The 27,663-nt window shown below is 44.0% G+C and overlaps 2 protein-coding genes and 1 long non-coding RNA gene across 3 annotated transcripts; 2 read left to right on the forward strand and 1 right to left on the reverse strand.

Moving 5' to 3' along the window:
* The first annotated feature begins 1,509 nt into the window (after window positions 1-1,509).
* RIOK2 (RIO kinase 2) lies at window positions 1,510-11,209 on the forward strand. Its single transcript, XM_027709047.1, has 10 exons — window positions 1,510-1,691; window positions 2,759-2,897; window positions 3,734-3,850; window positions 4,776-4,951; window positions 6,129-6,217; window positions 6,885-7,076; window positions 7,457-7,549; window positions 8,461-9,000; window positions 9,918-10,011; window positions 10,897-11,209. The coding sequence occupies exons 1-10, from the start codon at window positions 1,626-1,628 to the stop codon at window positions 11,056-11,058; spliced, it is 1,668 nt and encodes a 555-aa protein (XP_027564848.1). The 5' UTR covers window positions 1,510-1,625; the 3' UTR covers window positions 11,059-11,209.
* An 881-nt stretch (window positions 11,210-12,090) lies between these two features.
* LOC113981600 lies at window positions 12,091-15,255 on the forward strand. Its single transcript, XM_027709048.1, has 2 exons — window positions 12,091-12,636; window positions 13,980-15,255. The coding sequence occupies exons 1-2, from the start codon at window positions 12,510-12,512 to the stop codon at window positions 15,086-15,088; spliced, it is 1,236 nt and encodes a 411-aa protein (XP_027564849.1). The 5' UTR covers window positions 12,091-12,509; the 3' UTR covers window positions 15,089-15,255.
* LOC113981601 lies at window positions 12,788-13,875 on the reverse strand. Its single transcript, XR_003538466.1, has 2 exons — window positions 13,800-13,875; window positions 12,788-12,902 (listed from the first exon to the last, which is right to left on the reverse strand). It is a non-coding gene; the product is annotated as an uncharacterized LOC113981601 (long non-coding RNA).
* Window positions 15,256-27,663: the final 12,408 nt, after the last annotated feature.

The raw sequence follows: 27,663 nt of genomic DNA on the forward strand, positions 1-27,663 counted from the left end.
TTTCTACCTTATAAGTTTTATAGGTAATAGAAGTAGATTTTAGAAACATTCCTTTCTCCCTCCTCCCCTAGCACCCCTTAGTTTATACATTCCTTAACCCTCTTACCCCATTCCATACCCCCCATATCAGCCCTATTCCCGTATCCAGTAGAAAATGTTTAGTCTCTTAGTCAAGGCAAGCCTGTCTTGTTTGGCGAACGCTTGTATCTTGGCCTAAACCGCAGGACAGAGTCAAGGAACTGGGTGACTCTGCTCTCTGTACCCCGAAGATGATGAAGGATGATGAAGAGGGGGTCCCAAAAAGCCCCCCGACCCAATTCTGGGAGGTGGGCCAGGGGGTGGACCAGAGCAAAAGTCAGAGGATGGACACACTTGGGATTGGCCAGATATTGTTATAAATGTAACATCCGGGCCGCGCCCGGGGCGCGCGTCGTGTAACATCTCTTGCCTTGGCACAATTAAATCCTTTCCTTATCTCACCCCAACTAACGGCTCCTGGATTTTTTCTAAGCACCAGCTGAGCAGGGATCACTGTGATACAACATTTTCCATCACACAGACTCCTATGACTGATTAGGTAACTTAACAATACACACTTGACAACTAAAAAGGAAGTGAAGGACAGCTCTAAATGAAAGAAGAAGAAAAAAAAGCATGTTTAATGCAGGAATCTGGGCTTAGTAGCTTTTAGCAAAATTCCAGTTCCCACCAGTACTGCTATCATGTCCATTTTAAGCATATTCTCATTTTCCTATGGCTGGAACAGCAGAAGCAGCTCTTTTCCAAAAGCAAGACTGCAAGGTTTGCACACACACATTTTAATATAATTGCTATTACATCAGTTATAAGCAGATAAAATATTTTTATAGTATTGGTATAGCATTATCTGGAGATCCTAAAGCTCTTTTTTCTAATATAAAAAGAAGATAATTTCTCTGTGAGAGAATGTTATAACCCTTCTCTATGAGAGAAATTATCCTTTGTGTTACATGTTTATATATGCTTCCATGTTTATATATGTGTGTATGTTTGTACAGTTGTATGTTTATATTTTGTATGTTTATATATGTTTGCATGTTTATATATAACTGTATATACATGTATGTAACGTGTGTTTATGTTTCGCTTTACTGTACGCGGCACTCAGTGCCCTGGTCTGGCTGACTGACTGGTGTCGGGTGACAGGCTGGGCTGGAGACCCTTAGAGCTCTTTCCCACCCCAAACGACACCGATTCCCTGGATTACCACGTTTTTCCCGGCTGTCACGTGACGAGGGAGCAGCGGCCATTCCTGGGACAGGTCCTGGCAGCTGCGTGCGAACCGCACAAACAACTCTCCCTCCGCAGCAGGGAGGGATGGAAGGCAGAAGATGCTGATTTGGGAGCGGCGTCTGGATCCGTTTTGGCTCGTGGTCCATCCCGGCTCGGTGAGGAGGGAAGAGCACAAAGATCTTGAGCTGATCTGAGACAGGAGCTTTCACGCAGCTGCCAGGACCCACCTGGGGAGTCGCTCTGCGCACGCGTCCCACTCCCTCCCCCTCCTCCTCCCCTTCTTCTTCCCTGTTTTCCCTCTTTCTCTATTTTGCCTCCTGTTTTTCCTCCCCCTCGCCCCCCTCACCGCGGCCATGGGGAAGCTGAACGTGGTGATGCTGCGGTATCTGTCCCGGGAGCACTTCAGGGTGCTGACGGCGGTGAGCGGGGCCGGGCCGGGCCGGGCCGGGCGGGACCCGTGTGTGGTGTCCGTGTCCTCTCCCCCTCCCCGAGGCTCCTCGCTGGGGGTTCCTGAGGGGCAGGGACCTGGTCGGGCCGAAATCTGGTTCGGCCGCCCGGATGGGAGGGAGCGGTGAGGGCAGGGGGGCGCTGAGGGTGCTGAGTTGGTCGCTGGGAGTGCCCAAAGGGTCCCGGGTGGTCCCTGGGGATGCTCAGGGGGTCACTGGGGCTGCCCAGGGGGTCCCGAGCGGTCGCTGGGGGTGCCCAGGCATCGCTGGGGATGCCCAGGGAATGCTTAGGTAGTCACTCGGGATGCCCAAAGGGTCCCTAGTGGTCCCTGGGGATGCTCAGGGATTCCTGGGTGGTCCCAGGGGATGCTCAGGGTGTCCCAGAGGATGCCAAGGGGATCACTGGGGATGCCTAAGAGGTCCCGGCTCATCCCTGAGGACACTGGGGTAGCTCAGGTGGTCAGTCAGGATGACACCCAGGATGTCCCTAGTGGTCACTGTGGATGCTCAGAGGGCAGCTGGGGATGCCCAGGGGATCTCAAGTGGTTGCTGGGGATGCTCAGGGGATCCTTGGGAATGCTCAGCGGATCCCTGGGGATGCTCAAGGGGTCACTGGGGATGCCCAGTGGGTCTTGTGTTGTTGCTCGGGATGCTTAGGGGATGCTCAGGGGGTCACTGGGGATGCCCAGTGGGTCCTGGGTGGTCCGTGGGGATGCTTAGGGGATCACTGGGGATGTTCAAGGTGTCCCTGTGAATGCCCAGGGAATGCTCAGGTGGTCACTGGGGATGCCCAGGTGATCATGGAGGATGGCCAAGGGGTCCTGGGTGCTTGCTGGGGATGCTGAGGTGGTCCCAGGGGTTCCTAGGGGATGCTCAGGGGGTCACACACCCCCAGCAAGGTTACATCATCAGCATCACCAGGTCTCTGCTCATGGTGGCTGGGACTAAAATCTAATCAGCCACTCTCATCTTCTGGCTGTAACTGAAGAATTCCTCAGGCTGGATTGGCTGACAAATTATTTTTGTTTATCTGTTTTTAGGTGGAAATGGGCATGAAAAACCATGAAATAGTTCCTGCAAGCTTGGTCGCTTCCATTGCCAATCTCAAACACGGTGGCTGCAATAAAATTCTGAGGGAGCTGGTGAAGCACAAACTTCTGGCTTATGAACAAACCAAAAGTGAGTTTGAGTTTTGTGTTGGGACTCCCTCTCTCAGTCTGTTCCAAGTGCCTCACAGTTGTACGTGCACAACTGGTTGGGATGTGTGAGCAGTTGTGATGCCTTCTCTTGGACTTGCCCGGGGAATGTGGGTTTGTGCAGCGCCAAGTGCTGTGTCTGCTGAGCTGTGTGTACCTACAGAGATGACAGGCAGAAAAGAGATGGACAGTTCACTTTTTTGCTCAGAATAAAATAAAAAGAACCAGTTAAAACAATGTTCAAGTGCATGTAGGAATCAACCCAAGTGAATTTCATCCTTACAGTTCTGGAACAGACTGCAGAGTCCTTAGACATTTCGCCCCCCAGGAACAGCTACTGAAGCAGTTTTTATTCCTTGCCACATGGCAAGTTGTGCAGGCCTTTCCCCATTCCCTTCAGCCTTTTAGTTGCATCTGGCCCTGCAAACATACTGGGCGGGTCTGCAGGAAATACCTGTTCCTTTTGTCCCAGTTCTTCAGAGATTAAGGGTTTCTGTAGTTCATCGCAACAATCCCAGGTCCCTGCTGTGTCACCTATATGTGTATCTTCCCAAATGCTGGCTTTTCCCAGGCTGTTTAAGATACTGCCATTGCCTCTTCTAGAGACGGGCAGCACTTCTGTCTCTTGCACAGCTGTCAATTTTCATAAGTTGTGGAAATTGAAACATCTTTACCTTTCAGTCAAATTGGACTGATAAGGAGCTAAGGGGTGAAATATTACTTGGGGTGTAAGCTGAAGCAAGACTAAAATGAGGCTTATTTTAAAAGTGATGTATACATAATAAGGAATGAAATGTCTTGTGTTTTATTTCTACCCAGCTGTCCAGGGTTACCGGTTAACTAATGCAGGATATGATTACCTTGCTCTGAAAACTCTCTCTTCCAGACAAGTCATCACTTCTGTAGGAAACCAGATGGGTGTTGGCAAAGAATCAGGTAAATAAAATAACATTTTTAATAATTTTCTTAAAGCAGACACAGCTTTAATGTTGCAAATATTTTGCTAGAAATTAGGTGAGTTTTTCTCTGGATAGTTGCATCAGTTAATCTGTGAAACACCAAGGTCAGTCGTTCAAATGGTACGTGAGGCTTTTGGCTACATTTGAATATTTCTTTACAGGAATGCTTTTGTCCTTTGCCCATTTTGTTTGGTTCTTAGTTCATCACTTAAAAAGGTGCTTTGCAGGCAGATGCTACTTGTCTCGTGCTTTGTGAAGAGTTTCAAACCATTTTAGCAAAAAAAAATTTCAGCTTTTTCATCCCACTTAAAAATAAGGCAGTAAAGTAAAATAGACTCAAAACCGTTGGAATACTATCTTGGTTCCTCCTATGTTCATGTAATTTGACACAGGATGTAACTTCTGTAATTGGAGAAGGGGATTAATTGGGGGACAAATGCTCGAAATGAAACATAGGCTATTTGTTAACAGTGTTTACATTAAGAGTCTGCCCCCTTGGGTTGGTTGTCCACTCAGCAGAAAGGAGTGGGTCCTCCAGAGTGTGATTAAGAACAGCATCTGCCCTGGATTTCCCTCAAGAAGGGCCCTTTGCTGTGCAGATAGTCCAGGAGTGTGAAACCTGAACGTAGGAATCTTAAGCTGAAGGGTTTTTCTCTGAAAAGGTGAACTCTGAAACATGTTCCACATCACATCAGTATTTCTTCTAGTGGAGTATCATGAGTATCACATGTGGAGTATCACAGTAACTTCTTCATGTTCAGATCTACACACGCTGTAAATTCAGCTGCCTTTACTGTAGGAGAACATGCCATGCCAGAAATGGTGAGAAGTAACAAAATTACTGTGGCTTGTTAGATTTCATTTGTTCCTTAGATCCGTGCCCTTGTGTGTGTGTCTTCTAGACATTTATATTGTTGCAAACGAAGAGGAGCAACAGTTTGCGCTGAAATTACACCGCCTTGGAAGAACCTCCTTCCGCAGTTTGAAGAATAAACGTGACTACCACAAGCACAGACACAAAATGTCATGGCTGTATTTATCTAGGATAGCGGCAATGAAGGAGTTTGCCTACATGAAGGTAGGTGGCCACTCATAGTGTCAGCAGTGGTGTAACTGACTGGAAGGTGCCTTTCAGACTGCCTTTTGATCAGTCTATGTTTTCAGGACTGGTAGGATTTAGGCTTTATTTTTTTCTTTCCCCTGATGGACTTATAGTATTGTAAGTCTTTGAAATGTTTACTTTATGTTCTGTACAATTTCCATAAGCTTTGCCATGGAAATCACGTGGAACAGAAGCACAGTGTCAGTGAATTTGAGTTTGACATTGTTATTTATGGATAGATAATCTGTGTTTCACCAGCTCTGCAGTTTTTCCTTTAAAATTCATTGCATAAGCTTGCAAACAGCTGAAATTTCTTAAAATTCTTTTATCTTTTAATCTACTGTTTTTTCACCTGTTGCTGTGCTATTGAGGGAAATCTTTTAGTCCAGACTAGTGTTTTGATCTGAAAAGGCACACTTTGTCCTTCACTGTGGGAAAAGATTTAATTTCCAAGAATATATTGCCTCTCTCAGAGTTATGGATTTTTTGACCTGCTGAAAAAAACACAGATAGTGTACAGCGATTGAAATATGATAGTGGAAAACTATTTATAAAAAACTAGTTTTCCTTTCTTTTTTTGTGGTGTTCAAGAGTAGTATATATATTAAATATTATTTTATTTTTTCTCCAAAAAAGTCCTGTGATGGGCTCTACCAGTGGCCTCCACAGAGGGAGAAAGAACTAATACTCTCATTAGGACCTCTTTTTTTGTTTAAGTGGTTCAACTGTTAAAGCATTATGTGGTCAGAACTTGTGGGAATATAATTGTGGGGGTCACGTTTCTCTGAACAGAGGGTTGGGGGGTGGATTAATTGTGTGCTGAAAAGCAGTAATAGTGTAACACTTAAATAACAAAAGGTGTATTTATATTACTTTAACTTGGGACTCTGTCTTAGAAAAAAATTCACTGGTAACAACAGAATGTGTAAAAAGAGAACAAACCCTTAAAAACTTGAGTGGATCGAGTGAATGGATAAATGTGCATTAGAAAAGGCAAACAGGAGGGCTTCAAAATATTATGACCGACCTTTGGTTAATCTTCATTGTGGTGTAATGCTCATTATTAATACTTAAAAATGAACTTAGATGTCAATATGTGTGATGTTTCGTTAACTATTTAATTCTAATTTTTCATCGTGTTGCCTCTCTCCAGGCTTTGCATGACAGAAATTTTCCTGTTCCAAGGCCCATAGACTACAACAGGCATGCAGTTGTTATGGAACTTGTTGATGGCTATCCTTTGTAAGTAGTGAGGGTTTAATTCGCTGTGTTACAGAGACCCTAACAATGCCAAGTTAAGAAAGGTAATAGGGTTAGGGTTTTTCCTTGTCTTGTGAATGAATTCTGACTTCACCATGCTGAATAATGCCCTCCTGCCCATGCTCACTAGTATTCTATTTGATAGGGTTTTGCTTCTCTTATATTTTTATTCAGAGAGACAGTTTTTTCCTTAGTCCAAGTAAGGAATTTATTCCTTAATTTCTACTGAGACCATAAGATTACCTAAAACAGGAGAGACATAAAAGTTTACTGATCCAATATTTAAATAGTGCATTATGACAGTGGTGCTTGATGGCAGTCAGCGAGTGTGAGTTTAAATGAGATTTAGCCTGGGTATAAGGAGATATTTTTCCCTGTTGAGGACAGAGAGGTAGTGGCACAGGTTGCCTGGGGAGGTTGCACAGCCTTTTTACCTCCGTGGAATTTTTCTATCCCAACTAGACACAGACCTGAGCAATTTGGTCTGATCTCAGAGTTGACTCAGCTTTGAGGAGGGTATTGGACCTGAGACCTGAGGGCCTTTATAACTTGAATTACCCTGGCATTCTGTCAGATGTATTTCATATAACTTGTCTGTATTTTTAAGTTAAGTCTTCCAAAGTTGAGGATATTTTATTTAACTTTTCAGGTGCCAGGTGCACCACATGGAAGATCCTGCTGCTGTCTACAGTGAATTAATGGATCTGATTGTAAAACTTGCCAATCACGGTCTGATTCATGGGGACTTCAATGAATTTAATCTCATCTTGGATAATGATGATCATGCCACTTTGATTGATTTCCCTCAGATGATGTCAACATCGCATACAAATGCTGAGTGGTGGGTTCAAATTTAAAGGTATTTTCCGAGTAAATGCTGTTGACAGCAAACAGTCAACCATAACTTGTTTCCAAAAGTGTGTTTCTTTTTCTGTCACTGTTATCATGCAGCACAAGCAACATTCCAAACAAAGAATAGGTAGAAATATCTCTGTAGAATAAATACATAATTAATTGTTTTTCAGAGATAATAATATTGTTCAGTTAGGAAACAAATTTAAACTGCATCCAGTTTCTCTTCCTAGATTGTTATCTTGGGGTCACTGATAGAAATAATTAAAAAAAAATCAATAAAAGGCAAGAAATGTAAGGTAAAAGTTTCTCATTGCAGTAGAATTCATTGATTTTTTTTTTGTTTGTAAAATTCTGTGCTTTTTACAGGTATTTTGACAGAGATGTTAACTGTATTAAGGAGTTCTTTAAGAAACGTTTCACCTACGAGAGTGAGCTCTTCCCAACATTCAAAGACATCAGGTAGAAACAACCAGATGAACTTGAGTTCTATTATTTATTACATTAGTGTTGGTTTTGTGGAAAACAAATGGGTGTCTGTGAGAGATCCATGTACAAGAATTAAAAAAATAGGCCCAACTATGCTATTTTAAAGTATATTTTTGTCATTCCTGTTGTGTTTTCTTCAACCAAAGTTACTGTAAGTGGTCTTCAAAAGCTAAAGTGTGCTTTGAAATGCTGTGCTGCCTCCTTTGTCTGTCTTCTTGCAACTAAGGAAGAGAGATCAATCTGAAAGCTTGATCCAAATGATAAATGTCCAGGAAATGTTAACAGTGATGCAGAATCAGCCTGTTTGACAGTTTTGGTATATTGAGGATTAATCTGGGTTTCAATTTTAAGTCTGCTTTTAAAATGCTCATAACTATGGTGACTGCCTCTTCAAGCATTACATTCAAACTTTTCTTCCTAATGTCTTTTTTCCATTTGGAAAAGTAAAGCAATATTTCACTCATTTTAAGGCCGAAGCTGTTGCAATGAAAATGGCTTCATTTCATTCTGAGCACTTTCCCAAAGGGGTCTCAGACTTGAGTCAATCTCTGTGTGTCAGCGGCCCTTTATTACTGTTTGCTTCAGCATACTTTGAACTGAAAACCAAATGGTTTTCCTGCTAAAGTAAAACAATTTCCTGTAAATAAACATAAGTGCAGGTTGTGGAGATGGAGTCATCTTCTGTAGAAGTTTTCTTCTCTCAGGTCACATTCTGTTTATACTTTACCTAAAGCGCAGCACTATCATGTGTGTTTCAGCAGAGTAACCTTTGTTAACAGGATAGGTAATTACAGTCTAACTTGATTAGCATTTTTAATCCAAACTGTAGCATATTGGTAGCTTGATAATTTAGCCTATTAAACGCTAACATCCCTCTTTCACAGGAGAGAGTGTTCTCTTGATAAAGAGATTGCTGCCAGTGGCTATGCAAAAGACATGCAGGAAGATGATGACCTGCTTTATCCACCAGGTTCTGACAAGGATGACAACACAACAGAGGTACTAGAGCTTGTAGAAGATGCTGAGAACAAACTCAACTTCTTCAGCAAAGATGGAGAAAATAATGAAGACATCATGTACGAAGTGGGTGATTTCTCTGAAAGCAGGACCTCTGACAATGCCGTGTGTAGCAGTGAGGAAGAGGCTGATACAGCTGAAAGTAGAGAAAATACACAAAGGCTGAGTATGGCAGAGTTGAGTTCAGCTTTGGAGAAAGCTGGAGGGCAAGCTATGCTTTGGAAGTGCAATGGAGATGCAGAGAGTTCAGCGCTTACTTCTTTTAAAGGCAAAAGCATAAACAAAAATGCTGCTGAAGTGGAAAATCAGAGGGGTCAAAGAGGGTCCTGTAAGGACAAGGAGAACGAAGATGAGTGCCCAGAGCTGGTTGACTCGTCAACTTTAAATGAGGAATTCAGGCATTACAGGTAAAGATTCATAATTGCTATCTAGGAGTGGATGTGGTTCCTCCCCTCCTCCCAGTAAAAGTGAATCTTTCAAGCAGCTCAAGAAGGACTGCTCTTCAGCTACCCTTGTTTAAACTGAAGACTAAAAATGCAGTTTATTTTGAAAACATTGCTGTGAATATCTTTCTTGTTGGTCTTAGGATTGTCTAGCTGTGTAATAGTGTCTAATGAGAAAACAGGTGTTGCACTTTATAGACCAACCTATTTTCTGTGGGGGTTTTTTTTCCCTTTTTTATTTCAATTAATATTGGTAGTGGAGTAGTTCTTTATGTTAAAATACTACTTCTTAATAACTTTTACAATTAAGTTTATAATTCAAATACTCTGTGTCAAAGTGTTCTGCTGCTTACTCAGCTGAAGTTAGCTAAAACAAATGCCTTGGACTGTAATATTAAAATACATTGCACTGTGTGTTGTTCTAGCTTTTAATTCCTCTCCCAACATACTTAGAAATTCCTGCTTACCTTCCAACTAGCCCCTTGTATGTGAAATTTAACTCCTGAGTTTGCCAGCCCACCATGTACCTGGATGCATAGATCAAGCTCACAGTCGTCATCTGGTTTTTTGCTTTTCAGTAAATGACTCATGAAAACATTGTGCAGGATCTAAAATGTTTCTTTTTAGTGCCCTGAGGCTTCTCTTTGTGTGCATGATACACATGTGACTGTTGTGCAACAAATTTCTTCCTTTTCTGAAATGCCTGTTTTGAAAAACTAGTGTTAATATTTAAAATAGAAATGTTTTGTAGCACTTGGCATGTTCTCTTGTGAGTTTTCAGGTTATATCCCAGAATGTTAAGACTCAAACACGGTGCTTATAAAGGCAAAGGATATTTGTCTTGCTAGTGGAATAATACATTGATGTATGTGTTTTATTAGTGAGGAGCGTGTCATTCCTGTTGCTGGGCACAGAACAAGGACTAAAAGTATCTCATCAGTGAGAAGTGTTGGGAGCTGCTCCACCATTCCTCCGGTAAATACTGTTGTTGTTATGCTCTTATTGCTCTCAGACCATGTTAAATTGCACATAGCTGCTAGCACCTATTTGTAAAACTGTCTTCTGGCATTTATCGTCTTTACAAAGACTGTTACCATGTCATCCATAGCAGAATGAAGCACAGGTGCAAGTAACATGAAATTTCATAAAACTACTGCAGTTCTGTGTAAATGGCAGTCACTGTTTTTCAGTGCTTATACTGTGGAGGCAGGAGACAGTCCTGACCTTGTGAATATGAACAGGAGAGAGCCTCACAACAGGAAAACTGGAGCAGGAATTGTAAATCACTCCTGACTGCCCGTCTGCCTTAGCCACACTTGTGGCAAGGAATCGTTGTTTTCCATTAGAAGCGCTCAGATCTTTGTAATCTAAACTTCAGAAAAACCAGGGTGCTAAAAAAAAAATAGGCACAAACCAAATAATTACTGCTGGACATGAAGTGTTCTAGAAGATTATCAGCTTTTACATTTTTGTGGAAGGAATGTGTTCTGCATCAAGAGGTATTGGTCCTTTATCATCTCTCTAAGAAAAGACACTTAAAACTCCACAAGGCAGGATTTAAAATGCTATTTATTACACCTAAGACTATGAGAAGACAATAGGATACATAACCCCTTTAGATGCTGGGAATCCTTGGGGTATGGCATTTAACACACATGCAGTGCTCCATGCAGACTTTGTCCATAGCAAAGAATCTGCCTTTTCAGTCAGCTGATTTGTTTTATGATTTTCTTACAAGGAAGCAACTCTGCTCATCCTTTCTGCAGTCTTGTTCATGTTGGTGCTGAAAAAGTGCTGTTGTTGTGTTGTGTTGTGGTGCTAAATGGTCTAAAGACAGTTTTGATGCCAAATTGTTTGTAGGAACTGGTGAAACAGAAGATAAAACGTCAGCTGACCAAACAGCAAAAGGCTGCTCTGAAGCAACGACTGCAAAAGGGAGAAGAAAATGTTTATACCAAACAACGCAGGGAAAATATGCACAACATCAAGTCAAGCTTGGATGCAGCCAATTTCTGGGGATAATTTATTAAAGCTCCTGTGGAACATGAGAAATGTATACAGGTGAAAGAGTTAAGCTAATTTACCAATAATTATCTTTTATAATAGAGCAGTTTCTTCTATGCAAACCCTGTGTTTTTCTGGAAGTTAATAAACCTCATTCTGGTTCCTGCAATTTTGACTTGGGGGGGGGATTGTGTTTTGTGTTTCTAGTCAAAACCATTGACTGTAATTTACATTGTATCAGTGGTACTGGTTAAGATCATGGCAGTGATTTCCAACAGTATCTCCTTGTAAATCAATTGTACTTTGTAGTGCAGAGGATTTCTCTAAGAGGAAAAGAAGGAAAATTTTTAAAACCAATTTCTGCAATTACACAAGATTTAAATACATGCGTATGATGAATATGCATTCTTTGAAGCCAGCAATTCTCATATTTTCCTTCACTCTGATATCTCACATAAGGATATCAACAGAGCCTGGCCATGGTGTCTCCACTCTGCTCCACCCTCCATTTCATCCCCCTTAGCATGTGCTTAAGGCTGCAGATTGTGCATGTGGGGAGTCATCGTGGAATAGGTTCCAGGCATGCTCTGCATTCCATCTGACTCCTAGCACATTACAATCCATGGAAAAGGATTCAATTCCTGTTCTCACTTGGAATCTGATTAATTCAGATGCATCTGTTAAGTGAAGACCACTACACTTTCTGAACACAGAATATGTAGATAATGATTTGAATGAAGTGCCTAGTGAAAATAAACATGCCAAATCTTCCCATCAGAAAACATTTTTCTGTGAGTGTGATCGAAGTATTTGGATGAGATTCTTTTCTCACTTATGGTGCCGTAAGTCAATGGCAACTTCACTGAACTCAGCAAACAAGCCCAAAATTTAGTTTACGTGTTCCTCCCCTACTGTCCACCTTGCAATCAGAAATTATGTAAGGTTTCAGGAAAGACAAGCTCTTTGTTAGTACCAGTCTTGACCTTTGACTCAGTTGTCACAGATACTTCCATTTCTTCTGGCTCTACAGTTCTGTGTTTTTATAGTAAGGCTGAAAATGAATTAAAAAAATTATCCTCGGTACCTATGCAAAGCTTCAGGAAGAGATTAAAGTGGAAAAACATAACTCCCTTGTAATCAGGATATTTTACTATGTTTACATGCTGTATAGAATAGGAGTATTATATATTTATAGTATTTTAATACCTTTTAGTCTCTAAAATGCCATCAGATACACTGATTCCCAATGGAAAGTCTTGAACATTTAGTTTAGCTTATAAAGTGAAGTTACTGACATTAAATAATATGAACTTAGTAGTGTGTCTTGTTAAACAAGCCCTATTATTGCTGCCCTAATTGTAGCATACTCAACCTTAACATTCTGTGAAAAGTGTTACATGTGAACAAATCCTAAATCTGTGGTGCAGACACATATGTTGAAATGGAATATATTTAGCATAAGTTAGTAAATGATTAAGTTGTTCTGTGTTGCTGCCTGCAATGTGGGGAGACCAGCTGGCCCAGCCTCCAGCAGCATTTTAAACCCTTATGCAGGCTGGTGTGTCCCAGAATTCAATGGCCAACATCTCAGCTCAGGTAAGATGTAATGAAAATAACTTTGGTTGCTTGTAAGCAGTTTTTTTCAGTAGTGAATACTTCAGAAAATAGGCTTTTCTATTCCAATCTTAAAACCTTTATTGCTTTTGCAACTGGCTATTTTGAATGCAGGAGGAATTGTAAAGCTGGATGTTTTTAATTATTATTTTATTAAAGAATCATTGAAGCATAGCCTTTTTCCCTTTTCACCCACAAAATAGAAGTCTCTTGAGTTATATCTCTGGCAGTCTGGGAGTGGTGAACCTCTGAAGAGATGAGAGTTTACACTATTAGCTAGTAGTATCAAAAAAAGAAGAAAAAAGATAATAACAGGAAAAAAATCCTATTAGCAAGTACTGATTTAATGACATAATTAAATCCTAAAGGCTGACTAATATCGGGAAGTTCAAAAGGCAGCATAGTGAAGGTAACAGATGCTAATTCTTGAATCCCCCGACTGATGGCTGACTCCGTTTAAGCCTGTTCATGGGGCATTTGTAGTCCAGAGCCTCTAAATGAATCTTACCTGTTCCCACTGACAGTAGTGAAGAATACAACATAGGCACAATTATCTTAGTTCTGTTCAGGAATGTGAATTTTGCAATGTTTTCCCTAAGTTTTATAAAAGATTTGACAAACACTTCTTATTTGAAGTCATATGTTCCAAAAGTCTTTTAACGGCCTGGGGAATGCTCGCACTGTCAGAAGCAGAAAGATTTTTACATTTTAAGGGCAGAAAAATGTAGGCATCTGAGGACCTTCAGAATTATTACAAAGCAATATTAGTCTTTCAGAAGATATTATTGACACATATCTGATGCAATGCATCTTTTAGCCAGTTTTATTTCATACAACCCTTTGCCTTTTATTGGCCACAACACTGAATACATCCAGTATATATATTGAATATATCTGGATCATGGTCAATCCAAAGTTGCAGCTTTGAGAAGATTTTAAGCCTTTGACTATGATTAACTTGAAATCGTAATTGTTATTCTATTCTGGGAGCTGTTAAGTTGGTAAATAGTTAACTGGTTACTGAGCTAGTTAGATATGAAAAAAACTGAATGGCATGCAAGAACTATTTTGTTGAAGACACTGGAAGCTGTAGACTGGAGGAGTGTAATCAAAACCTCAGTAGTAGAAAGCAACTGGTATTATACTTTGCTTTCCTTTTGTTTGTTTTTCTTTCCGCTCCCTGTGAGCAAAAAACTTATGATGAAGATGTGTGTGTGAAGGCACAAGGGAATGCAGGATGGACATCCCACTGTGACACCACTGGTTGGTGGATACATCACTGGGTGGTGGATTGTGACCTTGCATTCCTTGCTATTCGTGTTCAGGTGCGAGACGTCCCATTGTGACATCAGTGAGTGGCAGATGTGACATGATTGTGATGTCATGTCCCTTGTTGATTATACTTGGGTGCTGCCAGAGCCTGGGTCAGACTGGTTCCAGCCCTACAGTGCCTGTGAGTGGGAGCAGCTCCTGGTCCTCAGCTCCCCCCCGCCTGCTGGGACCAGACATGGCCACGGAGACACAGTGGAGATGCCCCATCTGCCACAACACTCGGAATGATGTGGCTTTCACTCTGCCCTGCCACCACCAGTTCTGCCTGGGCTGCATCCTGCGGTGGGCAAAGACAACCCCAGTGTGCCCACTCTGCAGCAGGCCAGTGGAGACTGTCAGGTTCTCTGAGCGGGGCGAGCAGGATTACATCCAGTTTGAAATCACAGCCCCCGAGGAGCAAACGGAGACCAACCGCCAGGCAAGGAGAGCTCGCTTCTGCCTGGCTGAGAACAGCCCCCGGCACCCTGTGGTGCCCAGTCCACCTTCTCCACAGGGAACACTGTCCCCCGTTCGACAGGAGGATGCAGGGGCGGAGCCCGTGGGTGGCATCCTGCCTGAGGTGTGGGCAGCACTTTTCCATTGCCAACAGCACCTCCTGGACCCTGCACGGTCCTGGCTGCGCCAGAGGCTGGCTGCACTCTACGGGGAGCAGTGGTGGAGGGTAGAGGCTGCAGAGGGATCCATCCTGCATGGCCTCTGCGCCTGTGGGCTGCATGCTGAGGTCCTGGTGGAGGTGCTGGAGCCCCTTCTCAGCAGGCACACAGCACCACTGATCCATGACATCATCAATGTCATCGTGAGCCAGTGCAGCGAGGAGGTACAGAGGCTGCAGGGCTTCCACCACACCAGAGATGAGGACAACAGGCCTGCGGCCAGTGCCGGCTCCAGCAGCTCCCAGGACAGAACTCCCACCAGCAGCCCTGCAGGCTCCAAGGTGGAGGAGGGAGGTGGTACATCACACACTGGCCTCCAAGGGAGTCCCAGCTGCCCCCGAGCTGTGCCCGACCCTGCAGAGCAGGACCAGCACTGGGAGGGGCTGGAGCAGCCAGAGGGGGCAGGTCCCTGTGCCCAGGGCAGCAGCCGCAGCCCCTCCACTCCTTGACGGGGCAGGGGCTACTCACCCAGGGGATCCCAGCAACCCTCAAAGAGGAGGGTCCCCAGCCCCCAGGATTCTCCTTAGCCCAGCGAGAGGTGGCCTCGCAGGTGGCAGTAGCAGGGCTCCAGAAACTCTTTAGCCAAGCAGAAGCAAATAAATTACTATTTCCCTGACAAAGTCTTGAGGTGCTGCTTTCTCCCCCTTATGGTGCCTTTCCCTGCCCCTCAGGCCCAACAGTCATCCGAGGGCCCCCAGAGCTCCCAGGCAAGGCCATTCCAGCAGCACCTCCTGATACGGAAATGCCACTGCAGCCGCTGTGGGGGAAGGGCTTCTAAAACAGTGGTCATCCTGTGAGATGTGTGGGGCTGCCTGCAGACAGGACTCACCCCACAGGAGCCTGGGTGGCAAGAACATGCTCATAGGAGGAGGCCACCTCACCTGGTGGCCTTCTATGAGGGACTGGCCTTGTCCCAGTAGACAAGGGAAGGGTTGCAAATGCCACTGATCTGGAATTCTGTGAGGCCTTTGACACAATTCCTATGACATCCTTCCCTTCAATGGCAGAGAGATAGATTAGGACAAAGGATAAAAACTGAGTGTGGGTCAGCAGATGTGTAAGCATAAATCTTGCTTAAAATAAGGAATCAAAATGTATCCTGAAAAGCAGGACCAGCGCCAGGATAAGCCATCTCTCCCCAGCCTGCTAATCACGGAGACATGGACATAGAAAAGGACTTGGAAGGGTTGCCAGAGGCCAGCAGCCAGGCAGAGACAGCTGCCAGCACCCTGAAAACAGCTTTAGATATATCAGTGTCTTCAGGTTCTCTGGGGTTTCTTTGTTTGGTCAGTTGGTTATTTGGTTTTGTGTTGATTGGTTCATTCCAGATAATCTTCATTTTCATTATGGCTCATTAGCTGCTGATACGCTGCTTCAGATAAGTCTAGAATAAACATTTTCATGTATATTTTCCTCAGAACAATCATTTTTATCTTCCTTCTGACAAGAATGTCTAAACATTCTTTTAAAAAGATTTAATCTCTCAACTGCTGAGGGAGAGAGCAGGGTTTTTCTGCATTAGAAAACAGTTGCTTAAACAGTACTAGGTGACTAATTTCCAAGTTTTATATATACTCATAGCACAGAAACCTGTTATCATAGGGTAACCAGTTCTTCGACTTTGTCATGTTTAAATCCTAAGGTTTTTATTCCAGCATCTTTAAAATTGGCAGTGACTGTGACTGGAGAGCATCTTTTGGCCTTTGTCCTATCATTACATGCCATGTTAAAAAGATTAGTAACTTTACTCTTTTGGAGTTTTTTTCCTTTTGCTGTTGTTTTCTTTGCCTTTGCTTGCAGGACTTTCCAGATGAGATTCCACATAGTCTTTCTACTGGAATCTCATTGCAGCTATACACTCATAATTTCAGAGGGGTCAGTAGCACTGTATCATATTTTTTCTAGTTCATGAACTTCATTAATTGTGACCTCTCTCATTAGTTTTCCCACATTTTTATTTTGATTCATAATGATAGTCTTTGTTGTGGTATTTATCTACTCCCCCAATCCAATTCAATTAATACCACATTCATTTTGCAAAATGATCAAGCATTTGAAACATGCATTCATATTCCACACACAGAATCATGCTGCATAGTTTATGCTTTACGTTCAATTCAGAGGTAGAAAGGTTACATGGAAAAAAAAAAGGCAAGCAAAAACTCTAGGTACCTGGAGAATATTCTTATCATTATTACAGATACTCAGAAATTGAAAGGAAGAACCCAAATTTAATTCTCAGTGCAGTATCTATGACCAACTGGTAACTATAATCCCCGAGATTTAGTGAAGTGCGTAAATGTGAGCTAAATGTTGATGGGCTGGAAGATACTGTTACTGTAAAATGCTAAAAAGTTGCTGTCACTTCATTAAAAAAAGCTCACAGAAACAAACAAGCACCCACACTTTTTTTTTTTTTTTTTTAAATCTTGCCTATGTTAATATATTTTGATTTTTTTCTCAATGCCTTCTACCCAGCCAGTGTCCACCACATTCCCACCATGCTACATCTAATCAACTGTAGCAATCAAAGATAAAAGAGTGGACACATTTGTCACAAAACTGAGCCTTCTGAAAGAATGATTTCTGTTAGAGACTTCATCAGCTCTTTCTGATTAAATCTCTTTCCTCCATTAATTCCCAGTTCTCATAAATACTACACAAATTCATCCTTAATTAAGGGCCTTTTGTCACGGTGAATGTGTTTCTTTATACTCTGCTTGATTGAGTTGATTCTGAATTCGGCCTATTCTTTTGTTCTATTTTTTCCTTAATTTTCATATTTCTCAGTCAGAACTACAATGCCACAATCAAAAGCTTAGCAGTTCTTAGGGGCTGAGGCTGAAGAGTCATAAGCCATAATAAAAATAAAGGAGCAGTCACTAGGATTTCAGCAGAAAATGCTTTTGGTTCCTAAAGCAGCTGACAAAGGACTGAGCTTTCACTGAGTTCATGAGGATCCATTGTGGAAAACAGTGTTTTTCACTAAATACATGCTTGGGTTTATATCTGAAAAACAGTGTAAAAAGGGAAGATTACTACAAAATCTGTTGTCGAAAACATGGATACTTGTATAAATAAATAGACAGATGACATGAAAGCTGTTGTTCCTTTTATTTCAAAAAATGCTAATACAAATTTATTCCAATTTTATATTAACCCTTGTCGAGTAGAAAATTAAAAAAAAGAAATACATGTATTAGTTGTATATATAAACAAGACAAAGATCAGGCAAACAAACATTTGTGCTAATACATAGATATACTACAAGAAAAATTTACAGATGGTAGAAGTCTGCATTATTTAAACAAATCCACTTTGTTTTCCCAGCGCATAGATTCACGTCCATAGCCTCCCAAAAATTCCTGAAAACACTGAAAGCAACGGAGTTCAGCTGAACTCTACGTGGGGAGAACCTGTCATTAAGGACTGACCCAACACACAACTCAAAATTATTTCTTATTTAATTTTGTTTATTCAGTTTGCTACTTCTGATCCGGATTCCATTTGCAAATAATTTTTGCGCTCCTCAAACTGTATTGGTTGGTCAGTAACGCTGTTTTTCTACTGAAAAGGTAAATTTGAAAAAAAAAAAAGTAAAATACTTTACCTATCTTACCATTTAAATTAAAACATTATATGTGGAAGTTTAAAATCTGACAAGTAAAAAGGACCAGACCCACCCCAGGGCCCACCGCCGGCCGAGTCCCTCCCTCCGGGACGAGGAGCCGCCGCCCGGGTCCGGCCGCGCCGAGCCGCGGCCTCAGCCCGGGTGCCGGCGGGGTGAAGGGACTTGCGAGCCGCTGAAGGGGCAGTGAGGCTGAGAGGGCCCGGAGCGGCTACGAAGCCGGTGGGGCTGTGAGGGCTGAGAGGGAGCGGCGGGGCTGAGAGAGCTGAGGGGGACTAAGGGGGACTGAGCGATGGCGGGAGGTGGTGGAGGCTGAGCGGACTGGGGGACTGGGAGGGCTGCAGGCAATGGCGGCACCGCGGGCGCTGAGGGCGATGGGGGCACTGGAGAGCTGAGGGCTGTGGTGGTCGTTCTGGGGATCTGAGGGCGATAGCTTTGGGGGTCTGTGAGCAATGGCACTGGGAGTCTGAGGGCAATAGCTCTGGGAGTCCAAGGGTGATGGCTCTGGGGGTCTGAGGGCAGTGGGGGCCTGGGGGCCTGAGGGTGGTTCTGGGAGTCTGAGGGTGATGGGGGTTCTGGGGGCCTGAGGGCAATGAGGGGGTACTGGGGGTATGAGGGCAATGGTGGTGATGGCGACTGACAGCAATGGCTCTGGGGGTCTAAGGACGATGGGGGTTCTGGGGGTCTGAGGGCAATGGCACACTGGTGGCTAATGGAGACCATGGTGCCGGTGGAGCCCTCGCTGCCATGAGCCTGAGATTAGCAGCTGTTGAAGTTGTGTTTCAGGTGTTTGAGGAGATGCTTTCATCATCCTGCCCTGAAATGGCTGCCTTTTTGGAGGTAACTCTACTCCATAGCAATGCTGGGGTCTGGACTGAGAGTTTTTTAGGGTTGTTGCATGCCTGAGAAGTAAAGGCTTCCTTAGTTAAGCTTTTAATGGACAGTGAACCATTTGCTTGGTAAAGCAAGATTTTGAAAAGAAGAGAGAATCAAAAATATCCCACATTAATGAGCATGAGATGTTAGCCTGTGTTGGCCAAGTTTAGGTGCTCATTTTCATGGGGAAAATACATAGTGCAAGTGTATTTGTGGGGATGAAGTGGAAGCCTTTTAGGTTATAACTTAACCAAGTCCGGGCTCTACTTCTTTTGGTTTTGAACACAAAGGAAAAGCAAGAGCTGGACTGCACTTGCTGCTGCTGTGTAAGACCTGCCTTACCTACAGGTACTAACAAAAAGCCATGTTTATGTATGTGCTGGAGCTGCAGTTTTATTGTCCTCTCAGTATCTTGATGCCTTCAGTAAAGTTTCTAGCTGGGAAATCCTCAGCTGGTGCAAACTGGCCAGTATTGCTCTCAGTGTTCCGAAGACTAGTTCATGTTCCTCTTGGGTATCTCCCTAGAAAGAGATGTGTACTCTGATCAACTCCCTGCAAAGCTCCAGCCTGGATAAGATTGTTTTCCTCAAGGCAGTGTGGGGAGGAGCAGGTCACTGTGCCAGCAGGAAGGGAGTTGGCAGGACTCCTCCCTTAGTGCCCTCTCAGTGTATTGTCTCCTGCTCATTAAACGTTGTCAGCTGTGACAGCTTTTGAACTGCATTTGGGAAGTTCATCTTTTCCATTGTTGAAGGCCCAGACTTCGGGGCCCAGACTTCCTCGTTAGGAATGAGGGATTAAGTGTGTGAGTCATGGAGTTGGGGTGCAGGTGTTTGAGGCCTCTTGACCTGTGTGATTGGTGAGAAGGCAGATGTTGATCATGGATGTGAGGTGGTTAAAGACCTCGGGTTTATTTTGTGCTGAAGAGCAATTCAGGGACTATTAGGCCTTTTGTTTGACAGATTCCCTCTTTTGATTAGAAGTCCCCTTTCTCTTAACTCTTGCCTCTTCCCAGACTTCCCCAGAGTGTTCAGTTCCTGTATTGGCACAGGAGTTTTTTGCATATTTTTATACAACTTTGCCAAAGTTTCTGTATTTCTGTTTATATGCAGTCCCATTGCCTGCTGTGTATTTATCACTGAGTAAGGGCAGACTCAAGGTGGGGAGTGGGATTTTTTGGAACTACCTGTATCTTATTACCAAGTGTGATGCCCTTTTATCTCCTGTAAAAGCACACATACCACTTTTCAAAAGCTTCTCTTTCCTTACCTGAAGAAAATGTTACAGGCTCTGAACAGCCATTCTTCTTTATCATACTGATGGCTATTCACAGAAAAGATGAATATTCTAGAACAGGTGATAGTGAGAATATCTTTCCAGGTGCTTAATTTGGGCCTTCACTTCCTCAGTGGAATAGAAACATAGCATGGTTGTCCAGCTTTTGGGATTTTTTTACCCAACAGATTTTTGCCATGTGATCCTGGAAATACACCAGTTAGGTAGGTAGATGTTTGCCTGCAAAATACATATGGAGGGGCAGCAGAGGACTCCAAAGAGCAAGCAACACATTAGGATTTAATATCTTAACAAGTGGATGGGGTGGGGTGAGATTCCCAGCCAGAAATCTGTGGTTTGTGTGCAGTTTTGCCCTGTGCAGTGGTTTGAGCGAGGTCTGTCTTTCTTGACACACATTTTGGTAACAAGAAGGGCACCTGCATTTCTGCTGGCTGGTTTCTTACAGCTCATGTGATAAGCAAGGGCAAAGTTCAGACTGTGAGGACACACAACCTCACTTGGTGTATTCTGGTTTTCTGCTTAATAGGTCTTTTTGTAAGAGCCTGAGTTTCAGTTTCGCAACCTTAATTCTGAGTTTAAAACACTTGTCATGTAAACCATCTGGGTGATGTTCACCTCGTGTTACATGTCCTTTTGGAGTGGAGAAGAAGAGTTATTATTTTGTCCCTAAAGTGATTACAAGAAAATACTGAGTGATCTTTGATTTTGGTTTTTTTTGTTCTGTTTTTCTTTTAAGGAGAATATTAGTATCTTCTCTGAGTCTTCAGGAAGGGAGTCTGGGAACAAGGCTGCAGCAGAGAGAGCTTCACCTGGCAATGTGAGCTGTGGGAACAGTTCCCCAGAAGCAGAGGACACTGGTAAGAAGAGAGTCCTGGTTTTCAGAAATGTCTGAGCCTGACTGTGACAGAAAGGAGAGATCAGAGAAGTTTAGTTACCGTTCACAGTGTCAGTGCTTCCTTGTGCCTTCAGTTCAAATACCGTACTTGTACAGCCTCACAGAGCACTAACCAACACACTTCTCTAGATGTGCTTACACTCAGTGCTCTTCTGTGCAAAAGGGTGTGAATTAGAGCACCAAATAAAACCTGACAGTCTGGGATTTGTCACCAATCCAGATGTCACCACTTTGACCTGATGTCCATCAATGTTTGCTGCAGAGTGACAGTGCTACAGAGGCAACACCGAGTAATGACGTGACTTCTGGAGCAACGGGAGAAAACCCCACCAAACTGATGAAGTCAGTGCAGAAGTCCAAACTTTCTGTCCCAAATCACTAAATTTAGTACCAGTCTGCTGATACTTATTCTAAGACACATGAGAAAAGAAAGCGGCAGAACACCTGAGGCCAAACAATTCACAAATCCAGTAACTAAAGGTAAAACCTAAATGTCCACAGATTAGCAAGACCTAAGAGTCTTGCTCTTAGTCCAGTCTAGAGAAAAGCTGGTGCAGCCTGCAGTCCTTGTAAGGAGCTCTTTCCCTCCCAGCTGTTCACCCAAGAGCTGATGGTAGAGCTGGAGAAGCTGTTGCTCACTTCAAATTGCCAAGCGAGAGCCTGCCTTCTGGGCTGTGTTTTATAGTCCCTGATGGAAGTACAACTACTCCATGTGCTGCCAGGACCCATGTGGACTCAGTATTTCTTCTTTTGCTTCCCAGATATCCACCTGCTGTACCTCTCCAAAAGGGCCGCTCTGCGCGGGAGGAAGCGGCTGAAGCCCAAGTCTGGGCTGGCCCTGTCAGGTGGTGACGGCTGTGGCTCTCCGAGGCCAGGGCACCTTCCTCAGAGCCCCGAGCTCCCTGTGGACACCAAGAGGCTGAAAGAAGCCAACAAGGAGAACCTCGAGGCCGACCTGAAGGTGCCCAAGCACCCCCCCAGCCGCTCCCAGCAGCGCTTGGACACACCCCCGAGCAGGGACCCGCCCTCGGCCAACAGGAACGGTGAGACAGGGCCGTCGGGGGGGGGCGGGCCTGACAGGCGTGTGGAATTTGGAAACCTTAGAGAGGATGGGTCGGGCATGTGCAGGGACAGCTGGAGCACCCTGTGAGTTGTTTGCAGAGGGGAAAAGACTTGGCAGTGAGGTTTCTGGCAGTTGACTCCTGCCATAGAACTGTGAGTGAGGCAGTTTTTCAAGAGGATTGAATGGATAGGTGAGAGCTAAATAGACAAGTTATTTGTTGCTGGAAAGCCCGGGAACTTGGGGGTTTTTTTCTTTCTAAGCCTGCTTGAGAGGATCAGAGATTTTAGAGTCCCTGACAGAAGTATAATTGCTGCCAGAGGAACTGTACACACGACTGATATTTACTGAATACCCCTTTTTCTGGATCTGCCTCCAGATGCTTCCAGGACAAGTGAAGCTTCTCTTGGGTTGCTTCCAGGCCATGAGGCTTCCCCAACTCTTCCAAAGAAAGTCACTGCCACTCCAAGAATTTAGAGGCTTTCAGCTAAGGTCACAGTCCCATCCATGTCCACAGTCCTGGTTGAAACTTATATATTGTCAGGACTGTTGTAACAATCCGTAATAAGTTTTTAAACTGAAATTGATATTTGCGAGTATTGGCAGCACAGTTGTAGCCCTTTGCAATAAAATTTTTAAATTGAAATGGATGTTGATTTGTGTTATTCACAGCAATTAGCAAATGTAAACATTACAATGCTGGAGGATTTGGGGAATGAGTGAGGAGGACTGGGGGAAAATATCCAGGCACGCCCAGCAGATCTCCCAGTTCCAGTAAAGCTGGGGAGTGAAATCACAGATTTTTGATAGGCAGCCCAATCCACTGCGTAAGTAATCCTGAAATGCAACGAAAGCTCTCTATGTGAGAGGTAAAAAAGGGAAATAACTCCAGAGAAATACTGGCAAATAGATTTCTCTGAGTAACCTAAATACGGGCATTTGGGTATCTGCTGGTATTAGTGGATGCATTTTCAGGACACCAGCTGTGCAAACAGGTCTACACAGAACCTTATGTACTTCTGTAACACCAACAGGGGTGCAAACCTGGTATAAAATCCTCCACACATCACACAGATTGAGACTGACAAAAATTTACACTTTTACAGCATGTTCCTTTACCTGCTACTTCAAATCCCCCTGCATTACCCAAACTGAAAGACATTTCCTCAGTGGAAGTGAAATTCATGCCTTACTATCTAGATGTGGTGGTGTTTTACACTTATCCTGCCAGATAAAGGAGTAGCAAATTTGTTCATATTCACCATTGCAGTTTGACACCAAAAGGAGACAGATTGCACATATACAGATAAGACAAAAAAGCTCAGCAGGATATAGAACTGATGTAAAGCTAATTAGAAACACTTTAACAGTGAAGGTTGCAGATCACAGGAAAATAGGTTTCTGGTGGGGGAACACTGGCTTTAAAGAGAAGCAAAGCTCTTGGGGTTTGATTTGTTCACTCTTTCAGAGTGCTAAGAAGATCTGGTGTTCCAGAGCAGAATCTGGTGCCAGAAGTTTGAGAATAGGGTGCAATAAGAGCACCAGAGAGAATTATCTCTGTTTATAAGAAGCAGCCCTGCAGAGCTTTCTTTGGCTTAAACTGAAAGTGGAAGTCCTGTTTTACAAAGGAGAACTTTGATCTATTGGTGTTTTGGAAGAAGAAAAAATAACAAAGCACCTGATGTCTGTATTGAGATCAAGTGTATCACAGAAAGCTGAAAGTGCACCAAGGCAAGAGACCTTCACATAATTTAGGCTGTTATTTTCCTAATAGCAATAATTTCCCAGTACATGGTGATTGAAACAACCACCGTCACAGCAAGTCAGATCTTTCCTTGCTCTGGCTTTTCACATATCACTAAGGAAAGGTTAGGCCAATTTATTCCCAGCAAGATTTTGAATTCTTCAGAAGTCAAAACTGAATTCAAGTCAGGTTATAAATACTGTAATGTCCAGACTTCTAAAACCTTGTATTCTCTTCTATTTGACTGGAGTCCAACTTGTTCCTCTGTCAGAAGAAAAGGCTAGATATGGGACTAATCCTTTCTTTGATAGGAAACAGTTTTTACAATAAAGTGTAAAAAAGGCCTTTGAACAAAGGTTTACTTACAAAAATGGTACTGCTGCAACAAACGCCGGGACAAAAAAGCATGGACGGTGTTATTTCCTGTATTATTAAGTGTGAAGTAGTGCTATTGAGCCTGTGTTTTCCATACTATGAAAACCCGCAGTACCTTGAGAATCCCTGACTGAATATTGTTATTTAACCTCCTTAACGGTGCAAATTATAGTGGGTTCTGAGAACTCGGTTAATTACTGCTATGCTTTGTTCACATACAACATTCAAAACCCATTAAACAACAGTATTCGTTTTTTTGGTAGATATTTGGTCTTGAAGAAAAACTTTTTACTATTTTTTTTTCTCTCTTTTAAAATTCACTGTCGTTGGTTGGTATCAAGACCTAGAAAGCTAAAGGATGTTGGAAAGGGCTGCAAAGGTATTTGCCACCCTTTTATCCAAAATCAACAACAGAGTGTGGTTTAAATACAGATGTGTAAAACAGCACTGCTGCTGTAATCAAATTACTGTTGATTAGTTGAGTTAGATATACTCTGGAGAAGGTGATTATCTTTAGCCATTGTAGAAAAGGGGGGTTTGGTTGTTTTGGTTGTTTTGTTTTTTTTTTCAATAAAACTCAAGAAGATGAGAAGACCACAGTCCTTCACCCTGCCAACACTCCTATTTCCTTGGACTTATTCTTTTCAGCAGCTTACTGAGAAAATTATGAGAATATTTAATATGCTGCTGGATCTCTTAGCGTGTTCCTGCAGGTGCTTGATTGGATTTACCTAAATCTTCCAATGCATAATTATGGCAATTGTGATGGGATAACCGAATTAAAAAAGTGAACAATAAACAGGATCTTGTCACTTTATAATAAAAGAGTGTTTTGGGGTGAGGGCATGGGGCTTGTTTTTTATGGCAAATATGAGAGAAAGCTTGTAGGTTCTCTATGATCACAGTAAAAGAGCTATAAGCACAAGGTGGTATCTTGAAACCCAGATAAAAAAAGCTGGTTAGAAAGAACTCATAACATTCCCCTCCTTTAGCTGACTACTCACAGACACCTTGGACTGTGAGCAGTAGCATCTGACTACTCAGAGAGGCTTTGCTGAAAGCCTCCTCCTGCTGTAATACAAAACAGACATCAGAGAAAAGTGCCTTGATAAAAGAGGCATTTCACTGTTTGCCTTAAACTGACTAAGAAAAGGTGTGAGCTCTTTTGGCTTTTTTTAGAGAGAAAAAAAAACAAACTAAAACCTGTTTGTTGAATTCTCTGGAAAGTCTGACTTACTGAAGGAAGTAACATTTTGTGATACTTGTGCTATCAGAATGCGCAAATTTTCTGCTTATCGTTCATTCAGACGCTTGTTAAGCCAATAAGGGCCTTATTAATATTTTAACACAGTTGAGTGAAATAAAATTACTCAACATTTTGGCTTCAATCTTCAATGATGTTTTGAATATGAAAATATTCATTTGGAGGAAGAACAGAACATATTTTCACAGATCCATTGTGTTTTATTGTTCTCTCATTTCCTGGGACTGCCAGGAGAGGCGGACGCTGATGTACCGGCTTCCTCCTCCACCTTGGAGCCTGCAGGCCAGCTGCTGGACCTAGAGCTGCTGGAGCTGGAGCTGCTGGACCTCAATCTAGAACTGGCCACAGGGCCATTGTTCACATCCCTGGCAGCAGCAGAGCCTAGCAGTCTCTGTGCCTCCTCACTGCACCGGCCCATGATGACACTGCTGATGCTGTGGATCAGTGGTGCCGCGTGCTCGTTGAGCAGAGCCTCCATGATCTCCACCAAGACCTCTACATTCAGTCCTTAGAGGCAGAGGCTGTACAGGATGATGCTCTGTACATCCTCCACCAGCCACCACTGGTCTCAGTATATTCCCTCCAGCCTCTGGCGCAGGCAGGGCCACTCGTGGTCCAAGAGATGCTGTTGTCGACAGAACAGTCCTGCCCACACCTCGGGCAAGATGCCGCCCGTGGGCTGTGGCCCTGCAGTCCCCTGCCAAGCTGGGGACAGTGTTCCGGGTGGGGGAGGTGGAGTGGGCACCATAGGGCGATGGGGGCTGTTTTCGGGCAGGTGGGAGGGAGCTCTCCCCGCCTACCTGTTGGTCTCCGGTGACTCCTCGAGGGCTCTGATGGCCCTTCGTTCTCGCTCCCTCCCAGCCATGGTGCTGTGCGGGGCGGGCGGGCACCGCGGGGCGCGCACCTCAGGCCGCTTTTGCAGGGGAACCGGGGGAAGCCTTTTGTGACGCCAGAACTTTCTGACTCACCGTCACCAGCAAGGTCACAGTGGCTGCACCCGATGCGTCACAAAGGGGGTCCCTGGCTCCCCAATAAAAGCGGGTGAGCCGCACGCCCCGCACACCACCATGGCCCGCTACCGCCGGCGCTCCCGCAGGAGCCGCAGCCGGAGCCGCAGCCGCCGCCGCTCCCGCCGCCGGGGCGCGCGGAGAAGGCGCCGGGCTGGATCCCGCCGCTCCAGATACCGCCGGCGCCGCCGGGGCGGCAGGAGGCGCAGACGCCGCTGAGCGAGCACCGAGCACCGCGGACCAAGCCCCGCACGGACACACGGCGGGCCTAACAATAAATTAGCACGGCAAAGCTCACGTGGGTGTGCTCGTCTCTGCTTCGCTCCTCCCCATAGCGCCTCACGCCTCAGGGCTCCCCTGTGGGGTCGGGCTGCTCGGAACCCGCGCCCGCATTCCACGTGTTCTATCTGCTGCTGCTCCTGTGTTTCCAGCTCCGCTGTTCGACAACAGCGCTCCCAAAGTCTGTCCCTCCCCGTTTTTCTGTGCCCTGTTCATGTCCATCCCAAAGCTGAATCAAGAAGGAATGTGAATTGCAGACCTTTTCAGAGGTCCCCCACCTGATATTCGTGCTCTGTAGGAATATATTTACATCAATTAATCAAATTTATTTACATAAAATGGTGAATTTTTTACGTAACTATTCCTTATTTGCACAAATGCATCATGTGATGAATTTCTTACATAAATGATGCCCCTTATTTACATAAATTCATCTTCACAGCTGGCAAAGCTTCAGTCTGTCACCAGCAATTTTCTGCCGTGGACATGGTCCTGGGGTTCCCGGGCCCGTGGCTGTACCCCCCAGCACGTGGGCCGGCGAGGCGGCCTCTTGCTGGGCGGAGGGCAATCCTGCGGGCTGGGGGACTCTCCTCTGGGGGGGGG

The sequence above is a fragment of the Neopelma chrysocephalum genome, unplaced genomic scaffold (assembly GCF_003984885.1).
Source record: "Neopelma chrysocephalum unplaced genomic scaffold, ASM398488v2 Primary Assembly neopelma1_96684, whole genome shotgun sequence".
Taxonomy (NCBI): domain Eukaryota; kingdom Metazoa; phylum Chordata; class Aves; order Passeriformes; family Pipridae; genus Neopelma; species Neopelma chrysocephalum.

Excerpts from the sequence above, each read along its gene's own strand:
- RIOK2 (XM_027709047.1), top strand. The coding sequence starts at position 1,626 with ATGGGGAAGCTGAACGTGGTGATGCTGCGGTATCTGTCCCGGGAGCAC. Across the intron at positions 6,218-6,884 it reads CTTGTTGATGGCTATCCTTT|GTGCCAGGTGCACCACATGG; the intron begins GTAAGTAGTGAG and ends TTAACTTTTCAG. Across the intron at positions 9,001-9,917 it reads GAGGAATTCAGGCATTACAG|TGAGGAGCGTGTCATTCCTG; the intron begins GTAAAGATTCAT and ends GTGTTTTATTAG.
- LOC113981600 (XM_027709048.1), top strand. The coding sequence starts at position 12,510 with ATGATTAAGTTGTTCTGTGTTGCTGCCTGCAATGTGGGGAGACCAGCT. Across the intron at positions 12,637-13,979 it reads TGGCCAACATCTCAGCTCAG|GTGCGAGACGTCCCATTGTG; the intron begins GTAAGATGTAAT and ends ATTCGTGTTCAG.